At 45.6% G+C, this 12,571-nt stretch overlaps 1 protein-coding gene across 1 annotated transcript in view; it reads right to left on the reverse strand.

Annotated features, from left to right (window-relative positions):
- Positions 1–12,571, reverse strand: part of LOC146839176 (CD5 antigen-like) — a 612,478-nt gene that overhangs the window by 29,767 nt on the left and 570,140 nt on the right. Inside the window, exon 5 of the mRNA XM_085603205.1 lies at positions 10,036–10,356. Coding sequence (XP_085459331.1) covers positions 10,036–10,356 — 321 coding nt within the window. The remainder of the gene's footprint in view (positions 1–10,035; positions 10,357–12,571) is intronic.

Consider the following 12,571-nt stretch of genomic DNA (forward strand, 5'->3'; position numbering starts at 1 on the left):
GAGAAAGGAGGAGCACAGTGAGGCAGATGGCTGGGTCCGAGGAGGGCCTTTGATTGGTTAGAGGACCAGTCCAAGGTAAATGGAAACTGGAGCCCAGGCACCTGCTCAATGGGGTCGCACAATGGCCACCATTAAGTATGTCCTGGGAGAGGGAGGAGCATAAGGTTCAAGCTACAGACGGGTGGGAAACCATAGTGGGAGAAGGCACGGGGAGAACAGGTAGGAGAGGGAGGAGGATGGATCCGGGAAAAGCGAGGGAGGGAGGAGGTGGGGGTAGTTCCTGAGGCAAAGGGAGAAGTGGGAGAGACAAGAGGAGCGAAAGCAGAAAAAGCAACAAGTCAATGCAACAATAACTGGCACAAATACAGGCACAAAATGACTAGGAAAGAACACAGAAGACTGGGCTGAGCTATGAAATGGGCACAAAAGACAAAAGGCACAAAATACAAACGGGCACCAAAGCAGAAAAAGCACAAAAGAGCACAAGAGCCAAAGCACAAAAGACAAAAGGGCATAGAAAACAAATTTCAGAGACGCCAAGCACAATACATCTGAAAAGGCTGAGTACAAAGCACAAGTCCAAGCGAAAGTGTGAAGGATTTGGTGGGAGCAGAGTGAGAGTAGATGGAGAGAGAGAGAGGAGGAGCGGAGTGAGGTGACACAGATGTAATATTAATAGAGTATTCACCAGCCCAGTGAATGTCCCGAGGGCACAGGAGACACAAATCGCACCTTCTGCAAACTCTGTTGATAGCTCAGGGGGTGAACGCACTGCTATAGGAACTCTTAGAGACTAGTAGTGTCAGATTCCAGCAGTGAAAAATCCGTGCAGCACTTAGTGCTTTGAAGAGGAAATCAAACTGCTAGTAGTGTCTGGGTGGTGTATCCTGTGTTTATCCACAGGTGTAGTGTTTGGAAACACGGCTTCTAATTGATCAAATTTTTCCGCAAGCCAGTAAGGAAATTCATCCTTACTGAGGGGGCGCTTGCCGACAACCGCATTAACCATAACAGGGCTAATCACCACCGCGTGATGGTGAACCGTCCCGTGTCCAGCAACCGCAGGTGCTCCCACCTGAACCGTGCGTGACACATACTGCACTAAAGCCCTATGGACCGTAATCAGGGCTGTGTGTAGCGTTCGTAAATCACCCACTCCCACCGTCAGGTAGCGTGGGTGTGGAGTATATCCGGCCAGTACCGGCCAAGTGGCCCCTGCAATTGACAACGGGCCCATTATCGCCGATACGACCTCATGGTGGAGGGCGCCATTAAACCAAATTGAATGCTGCCAGGCAGAAATAGGAATTTCTAGTGTCCTATATGGGGCATAAACCGCAGGCACAGGCGTTGCTGTATATTCGTGGAACAAATTATCGTCCGTATCCACCTCCTCAAAGGTCACCCATGAGTAAAACAACTCATAAGGGTAGGTGGCATCAGCACTGACCACAAAGACCACGGCCATCCCGTCATCAGGTACCCCATAAGCCCTCAAATGAGTGCGCAGAGGAACCCTACTATGAGCGGGAATATTAACCTCCATAAGGACACCCTAAAGAGTAACAAGGATATTTACAGTAGCACTTGGGCTCAAAATGTATAACCTTTTTAATTTTCAAGCTTGATAGAACCTTTAGTCAAAACCTAGGTAGGTTAAACCGTCACTCTTGCCTTCCGGAAACGAGAGTGAGGGTAGTTGTGGACTAACACTCAAGTACTACTAAAGCGTCTCAGATCATAAGACCAAACGTTAGGTGCGCCATGTTGCAGGGATTCTGCTTTTGCACAGAACTACGCGCAGAAGACCAGGACCTCAGAGAATTGTGGTGTACCAGAAAACTCCCCTCAGAACCCAGAACCACTTATCCGACTAGCTTAGTATCCCATTCGTTAACCTAGATCTAGCTAGGTGGTCCCAATGTATAGACAAACCAGAACAAGCGACTTAGATATTTCTCAGGAGTGGTGGGAATCCGAAATACCTGTTCGTATCTATTTGTTAGTCCACAACATAATAATACAGACACGGTAAAGTTTAAAGAGTTTATTTTATAAACCTCGTGTCCTAAGATGCAGTACTTTGGCTAACACTAGCAGACTAACAGTACAAATCAGAACCATAAGCATTATTACAATACCATACAAAATGAAAGGAGCAATCATACTAATAATGACGGTGGTATAAAGCCACACTCCTTTCAATAGAATCTAATACATTATTATTATTAGACTATTAGAAGGTCTCTTAGGCTAACAGGGGGGACCCCATACCGTATAGATCAGCTTAGTAGAATCACATCAAAGGATCAGCTCTAGCATGCATCAGCTCTTCTGTTCGAATGAATCTAAAACCTTAAAGATGCTTGTCCTTCAGATATTGGTAGCTGTATGCATGATATGTCTAACAAGTGGTACGATCAATCTAAACACAACACTCTGTACCTTCTAGTGACCCAGACGCGTTCTTTGCATGATGTACAGACCAAGGGCACATTTCACGGTTAAGAATGTGAAACAACAGTTTGTTATCCTGTAAGGCAAAGTCAAGTCAGCTTTTCTAAAATGAATAACACATAACAACAGTGTCGTGTGCAGCGCAGCAGAAACGACAAGCTTGCTTGCTAACCATGATCTCGTTTATGCTAACTTAGTGTTGTAAATAGGGCGTGGCTTAATCCATCTCACACTATTATGGCCACTGCTTTGAAGCCATAGGCCGCCACAGTAAGCGCTATATTGAAAGTAGGCAATGATACTTTAACAACTTTAACAAAGGAGAAGTGTAGCTCACTGGTTAGAGGAGGCATACCCTGAAGCAGAGATCAGACCCGGGACCTGGGTTCAATTCCCGACGCGGCAGGGTCCAGAGCCCAATTGTCCACGGACTTGATAATTCTCGCTTCGGTGCCCACTCTAAGCATGAGTTCACACTATGCAGCTCTGGGCAACAAGCCTGCTTAATCTCCACAACGGCCCCCCGCGGCGGGATGCCTGGCTTTCACCTTGGGGATGCCCAGTACGGGTTATCTTACAGGGAAAAACCAGGACGGGTTCCCAATGCAAGCGCCAAGATGCCCGTAGGGTGATAGCTGCGCTCTATAAGTACATCAATCAATCAATCAATATTATTACAGCATTTTAATGTGGGGGTTCATTTAATCTGAGAACGGACCTTTCTTCAAATCATTACAAGTCAAGCGCTTACAATGACGAGGATCTAAGAAGTGAATGGTTTCCACTCCCGGTTCAGTGGGACATGGGTGGACTTTCTATAAAATGTTAAAATGTGAGACCATTAATAGCTGCTAACAGCGCTCCTGAGTTGTCCCAGCGCCACCCCGCTAAGTAGTATTTGTGTCTTGTTAGTACTAGTACCGCAAATATCAGCCCTGGCAGAAGACATCTGGACTGGGTGTACTGGTCACACTGCTGGAGTCCAGCCTGATGCTACTGTTAACTAAAGATATGTTCCCCCTTTCATCAACTTTATAAGGATGAAATGAGGTGGCTGTCACGGGCACTGTTCTTCAGGATGTACCCAACGCTGAAGCAAGTGCCTAAACCCACTGAGGTATATTACCTGCTCATATGCGGTGAGAACATTTTGGGGGGACATTTGATGAAGCCATTGTGGGAGTTACCTTCCTGAACCCCAAGACCCGCTGAGATTTAGAGGAGTGTTCCCTAAGCAGAACAGAAATTCTACGCCTGGAATGCTCCTCCTTTCAACACCAACCCTCCCCCACCTGTTAGCCCTGCCCCTCTGCAGGGCCAGCAGATGCCCATTCACACTTTAATATTTCCATGTGCCCATTTCTGGATTTTCCATTTACAAGGAAGCGGACCCCGGCACTTCAGGGAAGTGAACACAGGTTACACCACCAGCACTCCTCGATGTGTGCTCCTGGGCTCCGTGAGTTGCCCCGTTCCTGTTTTCTCCCGGCCGTGTGCGCTCTGGCACTTCTGAATGTGGGGAGGGCAGAGTCGGGAGGGGCCTGTCTGGCTGCGGGGCACCCCTCCTGGTGGGAGTCATGGACTCTTCACGCCCCCCTGAGTTGGGAGTCACTAACCAGCAGTGTCTTTGAAGGGAAGCTGCAGCAGCAGGGAGGGGCGAGACTTCCCACACCCCCATGCCCCCTGCCGTGCCCTTTGGAGCTGTGCACACCGCTTTTCACAAGTCCAGCGATGCACGGCGGGAGGTGCCGGTGTGCCAGCCTGTCCGCTTGCCCAAACTTGTTACCTGCCACCCCCTTTTGAAATCAAACTCCCTGTGTAAGAGAACCCCGTGCCGAACTCTCGCCTGCCCTGCACCCAGCTCACATCACCAGGAGCAACGGTGCGCGGCAGCTCAGGGGGTTCGTGCACCTGCTGCGGAGATCTGCCTTTAAAATGGCCCTAACAACAAACAAAATGATGCGACGGAACAGATCAAAAAGATATTTCTTTCACAACATGAAGGATACCATAAATTACTCCTTCACAAAAAATTACTTGTATATTGAAATAAATCATCCATTGATTATATCATTGTTCGGACACAGTTTCGCTCGATAAATCTCTTTTTATCCACATATCAAGACGATTTCAAATATTCATCTCATACAAAATTGAATAAACAACAATCCATTATTCAAAAAAACATACAAAACAAAGGACATTTAGTCAATTCCTTATTCCCCTACAACAATTATATATATAATGGATGCAACCATTATTATCATAAGCATTCCATAGCATTAGAGTCGCCCCATGGGACAGTACTGGGGAGAGGAAAGCGGTATTAGCCCCCCAATCTAATTTATTGGTACTGTCTATATCTCAATTTGAAAAAAAGTTTAAATTCTTCCGGGGCTCTTAAACAAAACAATAGTCAACGCGTTTCAGCCCAACTTGCTTGGGGGCCTCATCAGGACTAGGGTATATAAGGATATATCTCCTGGCACAATATCTAAAATATAAACACAGACACATTTTACAATATGTACACCTATCTATATATGTACATAAATTATATACAAAATCTAAATGATATGTAGAACCTCTCTGAGGGTGGCAGTGTAAAGCAGTCAACAATACACACCAATTGTGAAGGTCACTTAATAAATAGATAGAAACTACCACCAAAAAAGTGTGACACCCGTGCAGTAAAAAGTCAACTTTGCCAGGAAAGCTACTGAAAAACCAGAATTAGGCCAGCCAAACACACGTGTGTAATCACCAGATACCTGAAAACGCCGTTTACAAAGTACATAAAAGTTACCAAAATCCGCAGCAATTCCTAAAGTTTCTTTGAAGAGCAGCCAATTATCTTTGACGAGAACACAAATCTAAATAGAAAATGGGGGACTAAATCAGATCTGAATATCAAAATACCATACCCAATATGTATGAAGGGCGCGTAACACGGATGAGAACCCAAATCTTACCAATTATACATACGCAGCCACAGTCAGTACACTGTGTGCAGGGCCAATGTATCCTTTCGTCATGTGATAGTCCATTCATCGATTACTATCTAATAAGGAAGAAAAGGATGAAGAGCTATAAGTATGGCGCGCCAAACGAAAAAATCGGACCTTTCAAAGTTCTAAAGTACGGCCGGAGACTGCGAAGCAAGTCATACCTTGCATCCTATGTGGACTCTCGTTGGAAATGGAATAGGTGTGCTGTCTCTCACTGGAATGAAGCTCTCCGTGCGGTTCCCGATTGGAATCCCGTGGTCGGAGAACGCGGAAGTAAAAATACTAGTGATGGTCAAAATGGAAAGCGGACTAGCAGGACGCCAATACGTGCGCTGACGTGTCTCACAATAGACATAAACGAAGAGGATAAGAAAACATCACTCCTCACCCGAAAGGAAATAAAACAAAAAGATAATAATGTAGGGATAAAGCAATGCTAAAAAACTAATAATGAAAAGAAGATTAAAACAAATAACATTCGAAAAACGTAAATAAGGAAAACACCTGATGTGTAGTGTACTGCCACCCCTTACAATCTTGCTGAATGCCAGAATCACAAAATATTAGAGTCACAAAATATCAACAGTCACACAAGAAACATCAATGGTATCTCAGTATAGTTCCCATGCGGCATTTTCCTTGCATGTAACCTACAGTAAGGTGTCAAATAACTGATATGTATAAACCCACGTATTCGTGATACAGAAAAACATTGTAGGTAAATAATGTGACTAGACGTAGCAAGTTATAGGAAGTCACCCTGAAGATCGATGTCTTAATACTACGACAGCCCAAGCAGAAAAAACTAGGGGCCCTGAATCAGTGACCACATTTCATCCCTATCATTGAGGCCTCGTGATGCTGTATGGTATTTCTCTATGAGTCTTGCCTCTGCTCTATTCAATTTCGTTTGGAGCGTGTCTTTGTTGGAATCTTGTACCACCAACAACACAGACCAATGTAAATCATTTTCTGTGTGACCATGAGAGAGAAAATGCTGAACCAGGGGAGCTCCCTGTGTCCGACATTTAATCCTGGACTTATGTTGCAATATCCGTTTTTTAGCAGTCTGAGTCGTTTGTCCAATGTAAAACATTTTGCATGGGCAATTAACACAATATATGATATTATTTGTCTTACAATTTGAAAAAACTCTCTGTTCATGATTGGCACCATTGATTATTATGTGTTTTGAGTCACTGGTCATTTGGCACGCAGCACAGTTTTGACATCTATAATGTCCTACCACTGGTGGAAGACTTAAAAGGCCCCTGAGATCTTTTCTTGGAAGGTCACTAGTTCTTGTAGCTCGCACCAAGTGTTGCCTAATGTTTCTGCCTTTCTTAAAGGAAAACAATGGCTTCTGAATGTCTAGATTATCAATAAGTTTCCAGTTAGATAAAATTATCTTTTTGATCTTATTAACTTTTGGACCATATGTCAAGACACATGTGAGGGTTGAGTTAGCCTCATGTTGTTTAGGGGTAAGTAAGTCTTCACGTGGTGTATACCATGCTCTTTTAAGAGCTGTCTTGGTCAATTTCTTAGGATGACCTCGCATGATTAACTTGTTTTTTAGAGTTTCAGCGCATGCCAAATAGTCCTCTGTATTCGAGCAATTCCTCCGAATCCGGAGGAACTGCCCATACGGCAAATTTTCTTTCAGAGTGCGTGGATGTCCGCTGGTAAAGTGCAATAGGGTGTTCCGGTCAGTGGGTTTGGTGTATAGGCTGACTTTCAATTTGTCACTCTGGTGTTGTACAAGGACATCTAGGAAATTGATCTTATCTTTATCTTTGGTAATCGTGAATTTGAGTTCCAACTTTCTGATATTTAGCCAACTGTGAAAGTTAGCTAATTCAGTCTCACTGCCACCCCAAATCATAAAGATGTCATCAATATAGCGACACCAAAAATAAACCCAAGATCTAAAAGGGTTGGTGTCGCTATAGATCCACTTTTTTTCAAATTCGTCCATGACCAAATTGGCTATCTCTGGTGAAAAACAACAGCCCATGGCCACTCCCATAATTTGGAGGTACAAGACATCTTTAAAACTGAAAAAATTGTTTTTTAAACATAGAGTCGCAAGCGAGATTATAAACTCGGTTGGTACTAGATGTGGCCTTTCTCTTTCCTCCAATTTGTGTTCCATAACTGCCAACGCCTCGTCTTGTGGAATATTGGTATACAATGATACAATGTCAAAGGATACCAAAAATTGACAGTCAGCATTATATGGGAGGTTTTCTATTTGTGAAATGAAATCCATCGTATCTCTCACATACGATTGGGTTTCTTTAACCAACGGGGTAAGAAAGAAACCAATGTATTTAGCCAATGGTTCCAAAAGGGAACCACAGGCGGACACAATGGGTCTTCCCGGAGGGCATTCAGTATTTTTATGTACTTTAGGGCCCTAAGCAGAATCTGCAGGCCTCAGTATTGGCAGGACGCCAGATCTCTTCTCCAAGGTTACTTATAACAGCTAAAATTGAACTACCTGCATGCACCGATTTGTTTTGCAAAAGCCAGGCTCTGCTGACCCAGAAGAACAGAAGCCCCCACGCGTGTTAATGTTCTAACTGAAGGTGAGCTGCCACGGCCTGACACCACCCAATACTGTCCATACGCTTACCAGGTTTGTGTTAAAAAGACACTCAGTGGCAGCGTTGTGAAGTTGTGAGTTTGTGGTAACAAGCACGGGTAATAAACAAGTGAGCTGGACAACCAACCAACAAGACCCTCAGCGAGAACAATGTGTTGTTTACATTGCATTTATACAGCGCTTACTACTGCAGACGAGGCACTGCACTAGTCTTGTGTGTCCAGTGTCCATCTAGCCATTTGCACAAAGAGCGAGGTACACACAAACGCGGGGACTAATTGTACTTGAGGTGATTTCACATTTTTTGTGCGCCAGTTTTGTGGGTGTGCTAAAGAAACAAGGAAGAGCCAAGCGTGTATGCTGAAGTCAGCGTATATTCATGATAAGTATAGGTGGTGTGAATGGAGGGGAACAAGCAGTCGTACTCAGGTATTGAAGGATGTGGGAGGAAAGAAAGTTGATTCTCGGCTGCTTAGGAATGGTGTCTACACCGTTGCTGACAGGCGGGTGAGGCCGATAGGTTTAAAGATTTCAGAAAGGAACATAGATACCGCGGGAAGCTGCGTGCCGAAAAACAAAAGCGGGACATCGGATACATGCGGGTGTAACGGGTAATAATTGCAACAAGCACGCTCCGCGTTCACTTTCCTCCGTCGCGAAAGCTTTCTTGTCCATATGGGGCCATGTGTTTGAAACACATTGCCCCATAAAGGTAAGAAACCTTTTGCGATGAACGCAAAGCAGGCGAAGCCGTCCAAATGGGACGGCTGAAAAAGCCGAGCGATTACGTCACCAGGAGCTCTTTTCCAATGGCTGGCCACCATTTAGCACAAACGGTGACGCCGGCCAATGGAAAAGAGGGGTGGGGCTTAATGCCCCTTACAGAAAATACCCCATATCATTAAATTTCGCCAGCGAGATTGCGTGTGCGCGCAGCCTACGCTAGCAAGACCTAAAAAACAATGGGTGGGCATAATTCTGGACTTAATACTATTTCTTATGTCCATATTGGATGTGAGGCAAGAAATATGCTGAATGCAACAGAACATGAACAGTGAGCGTGAGCAGCCACTCACCAAATGTGCTTTAAGATTCGGATTTTCCCCTAACTTAATCCATGTTTTAGCACTATTTTATTAACACAAAATGGATGTGAAGAAGCATTTTGTGTGTGGAATTTACTGAATGAAGCAGAATGTAAGTAGCGAGCGCAATCACCCACGCATGCTCAATAAATGTGCTCTCATGGCAGGATTTATCCTCCAAATTACGTGAGCTGGTGTACAGAAATTACTCCAATTACTCCAGCGTAATGAAAGTTCCGATACGGGCCTAGAAAACACCAAGAAATAGAGGTTGGCAGATAAAAACAGACAGCTTCCTCATCATTATGTAAACATTATTTTAAATAAAATAAATCAAAACAATGAAATGAAAAAAAACACCTTAAAACTATTAACCCAGTTAAATAAAATCCCAACCTTCCCAACTCTCTCCTTTCTGCTCACTCCTGTCTATCTCTACTGTCACATATCCTTCTATTCACCTTCCCTGTTGCTCCAACCATCACCATACCAGCTCACAAGGAAGCACGGAAGCAAAGGGCTGAACGTTCAAGGCCCCCAAACCTCCATTCCAGATTTGGGGGTTTCTCCAGAAGTAGACAGTGTCTGATTGAAGATACCTGCTTGTTGATTGACTCTTGAAGCTCTGCTGCCTCCTCTCATGCATGACCCAGTGAAGGTGTTGGCATTTATATTATATGGTAATTCCCTACCATGATGCTACAGTGCACAAGAGAGACACAGGCACTGTGATTGGCTGGCACTATCAATGAGTCATCCTGCATCACACTCTGGGATACCCAATCCAATCCTTCAGCAGTCATAGCATTCTACATTTGTATCCTTCATGATATTAGTTTTCATAACTTAATTGTTCCTCTGTACTTCTTTCTCTTACCTGAACATTCCACTCCAGCATCACTTCTGATGTGACAGGTGTTATGTCCCCACGCTTCATGAGGACAGTCGAAGAAGGACGCCTCTGCTCCTGTACATCGAATCCGACTCAGCCACACTGGGTGCCATCCTGCTCCAAACACTCCATTGTTGTCTGGTGCTCTTAAAGCTGATCCGCATCCAAGATGTCTACAGACCACCTCAGCATCCTTCATATCCCAGTGAGAATCGCAGACTGTCCCCCATCGCTCCTCATGCCTGACCTCTACTCTCCCGTTGCATTCGTCACCAGCATTGACCAAGCGGATCTTATCGACAACACCTGTTGACAATGGAAGAGAAGGGAACAGATATTGAGTACATTGACTATTTCTAGAAAGGAGACATTCAAAGGTCAGTAAAGAGATACAATATATCATCGACACCACATGTGACCAGTGGAGAGAAGGGAACAGATATTGAGTACATTGACCACTCTAGAAGGGAGACAACCAAAGGTCAGTAAAGAGATACAATATCTCATCGATACCACCTGTGACCAGTGGAGAGAAGGGAACAGATATTGAGTACATTGACCACTCTAGAAGGGAGACATTCAAAGGTCAGTAAAGAGATACAATATCTCATCGACACCACCTGTGACCAGTGGAGAGAAGGGAACAGATATTGAGTACATTGACCACTCTAGAAGGGAGACATTCAAAGGTCAGTAAAGAGATACAATATCTCATCGACACCACCTGTGACCAGTGGAGAGAAGGGAACAGATATTGAGTACATTGACCACTCTAGAAAGGAGACAATCAAAGGTCAGTAAAGAGATACAACATCAGCAGTCAGCAGGTTTCACTGCTTCTCCTCCCTGAGATCACAGATCTGAGAAGCTGAGCATTGTCCTGCTGTAAATCCTGAATTTATAGCCCTAATAAGATCTAAAAGAGGTCTGTGAATGAATCATGCCATTTAGAGATTCTGGCATATTAGCACAAGCTCACCATTAAATACATAAGTATATTAAATGTGTATGAATAAGCTGTTGATAATACATGATGCAACATTAGTTACGGGTCTGAAACAATCATGTGCATCTGCAAAATAAAATCCGTTCCCTGAGGGCTTTTTGGGTGGATAACTTTAAAAATATGAGAGTCTTTCCTAGAAGAAAATTAAAATATTATTAGACTATAGAGTTCAGCCGTCTATAATTCCCACGCTGGTGGCTTGGTTTAGAGTTTGGCAGGTGGAGTAAAGGCAGCCAGGGTAGAATGCGCTGGAGTAAAGGTGGTCAGTGTGGTATGCGGTGGAGTAAAGGCAGCCAGGGTAGAATGCGCTGGAGTAAAGGCAGCCAGGGTGGTGTGCGCTGGAGTAAAGGCAGCCAGGGCGGTATGCGCTGGAGTAAAGGCAGCCAGGGTGGTATGCGCTGGAGTAAAGGCAGCCAGGGTGGTATGCCCTGGAGTAAAGGCAGTCAGGGTGGTATGCGGTGGAGTAAAGGCAGTCAGGGTGGAATGCGCTGGAGTAAAGGTTGTCACTGTGGTATGCGGTGGAGTAAAGGCAGCCAGGGTGGAATGCGCTGGAGTAAAGGTGGTCAGTGTGATATGCGGTGGAATAAAGGCAGCCAGGGTGGTGTGCGTTGGAGTAAAGGTGGCCAGGGTGGTATGCGCTGGAGTAAAGACGGTCAGGGCGGTATGCGCTGAAGTAAAGGCAGCCAGGGTGGAATGTGCTGGAGTAAAGGTGGTCAGTGTGGTATGCGGTGGAGTAAAGGCAGCCAGGGTGGAATGCGCTGGAGTAAAGGCAGTCAGGGTGGTATGCGCTGGAGTAAAGGCAGCCAGGGTGGTATGCGCTGGAGTAAAGGCAGCCAGGGTGGTATGCGCTGGAGTAAAGGCGGTCAGGGTGGTATGCGCTGGAGTAAAGGTGGTCAATGTGGTATGCAGTGGAGTAAAGGCAGCCAGGGTGGTATGCACTGGAGTAAAGGCAGGCAGGGTGGTGTGCGCTGGAGTAAAGGCAGCCAGGGTGGTATGCGCTGGAGTAAAGGCGGTCAGTGTGGTATGCGGTGGAGTAAATGTGGTCAGTGTGGTATGCGGTGGAGTAAAGGCAGCCAGGGTGGTATGCGCTGGAGTAAAGGCGGTCAGGGTGGTATGCGCTGGAGTAAAGGCAGCCAGGGTGGTGTGCGCTGGAGTAAAGGCAGCCAGGGTGGTGTGCGCTGGAGTAAAGGCAGCCAGGGTGGTGTGTGCTGGAGTAAAGGCAGCCAGGGTGGTGTGCACTGGAGTAAAGGCAGTCAGGGTGGACTGCTCTGGAGTAAAGGTGGTCACTGTGGTATGCGGTGGAGTAAAGGCAGCCAGGGTGGTGTGCGCTGGAGTAAAGGTGGTCAGGGTGGTATGCGCTGGAGTAAAGGCAGCCAGGGTGGTGTGCGCTGGAGTAAAGGTGGTCAGGGTGGTATGCGCTGGAGTAAAGGCAGCCAGGGTGGTGTGCGCTGGAGTAAAGGCGGTCAGGGTGGTGTGCGCTGGAGTAAAGGCAGCCAGGGTGGTGTGTGCTGGAGT

This window comes from Triturus cristatus, chromosome 4_2, assembly GCF_964204655.1.
Source record: "Triturus cristatus chromosome 4_2, aTriCri1.1, whole genome shotgun sequence".
NCBI lineage: Eukaryota > Metazoa > Chordata > Amphibia > Caudata > Salamandridae > Triturus > Triturus cristatus.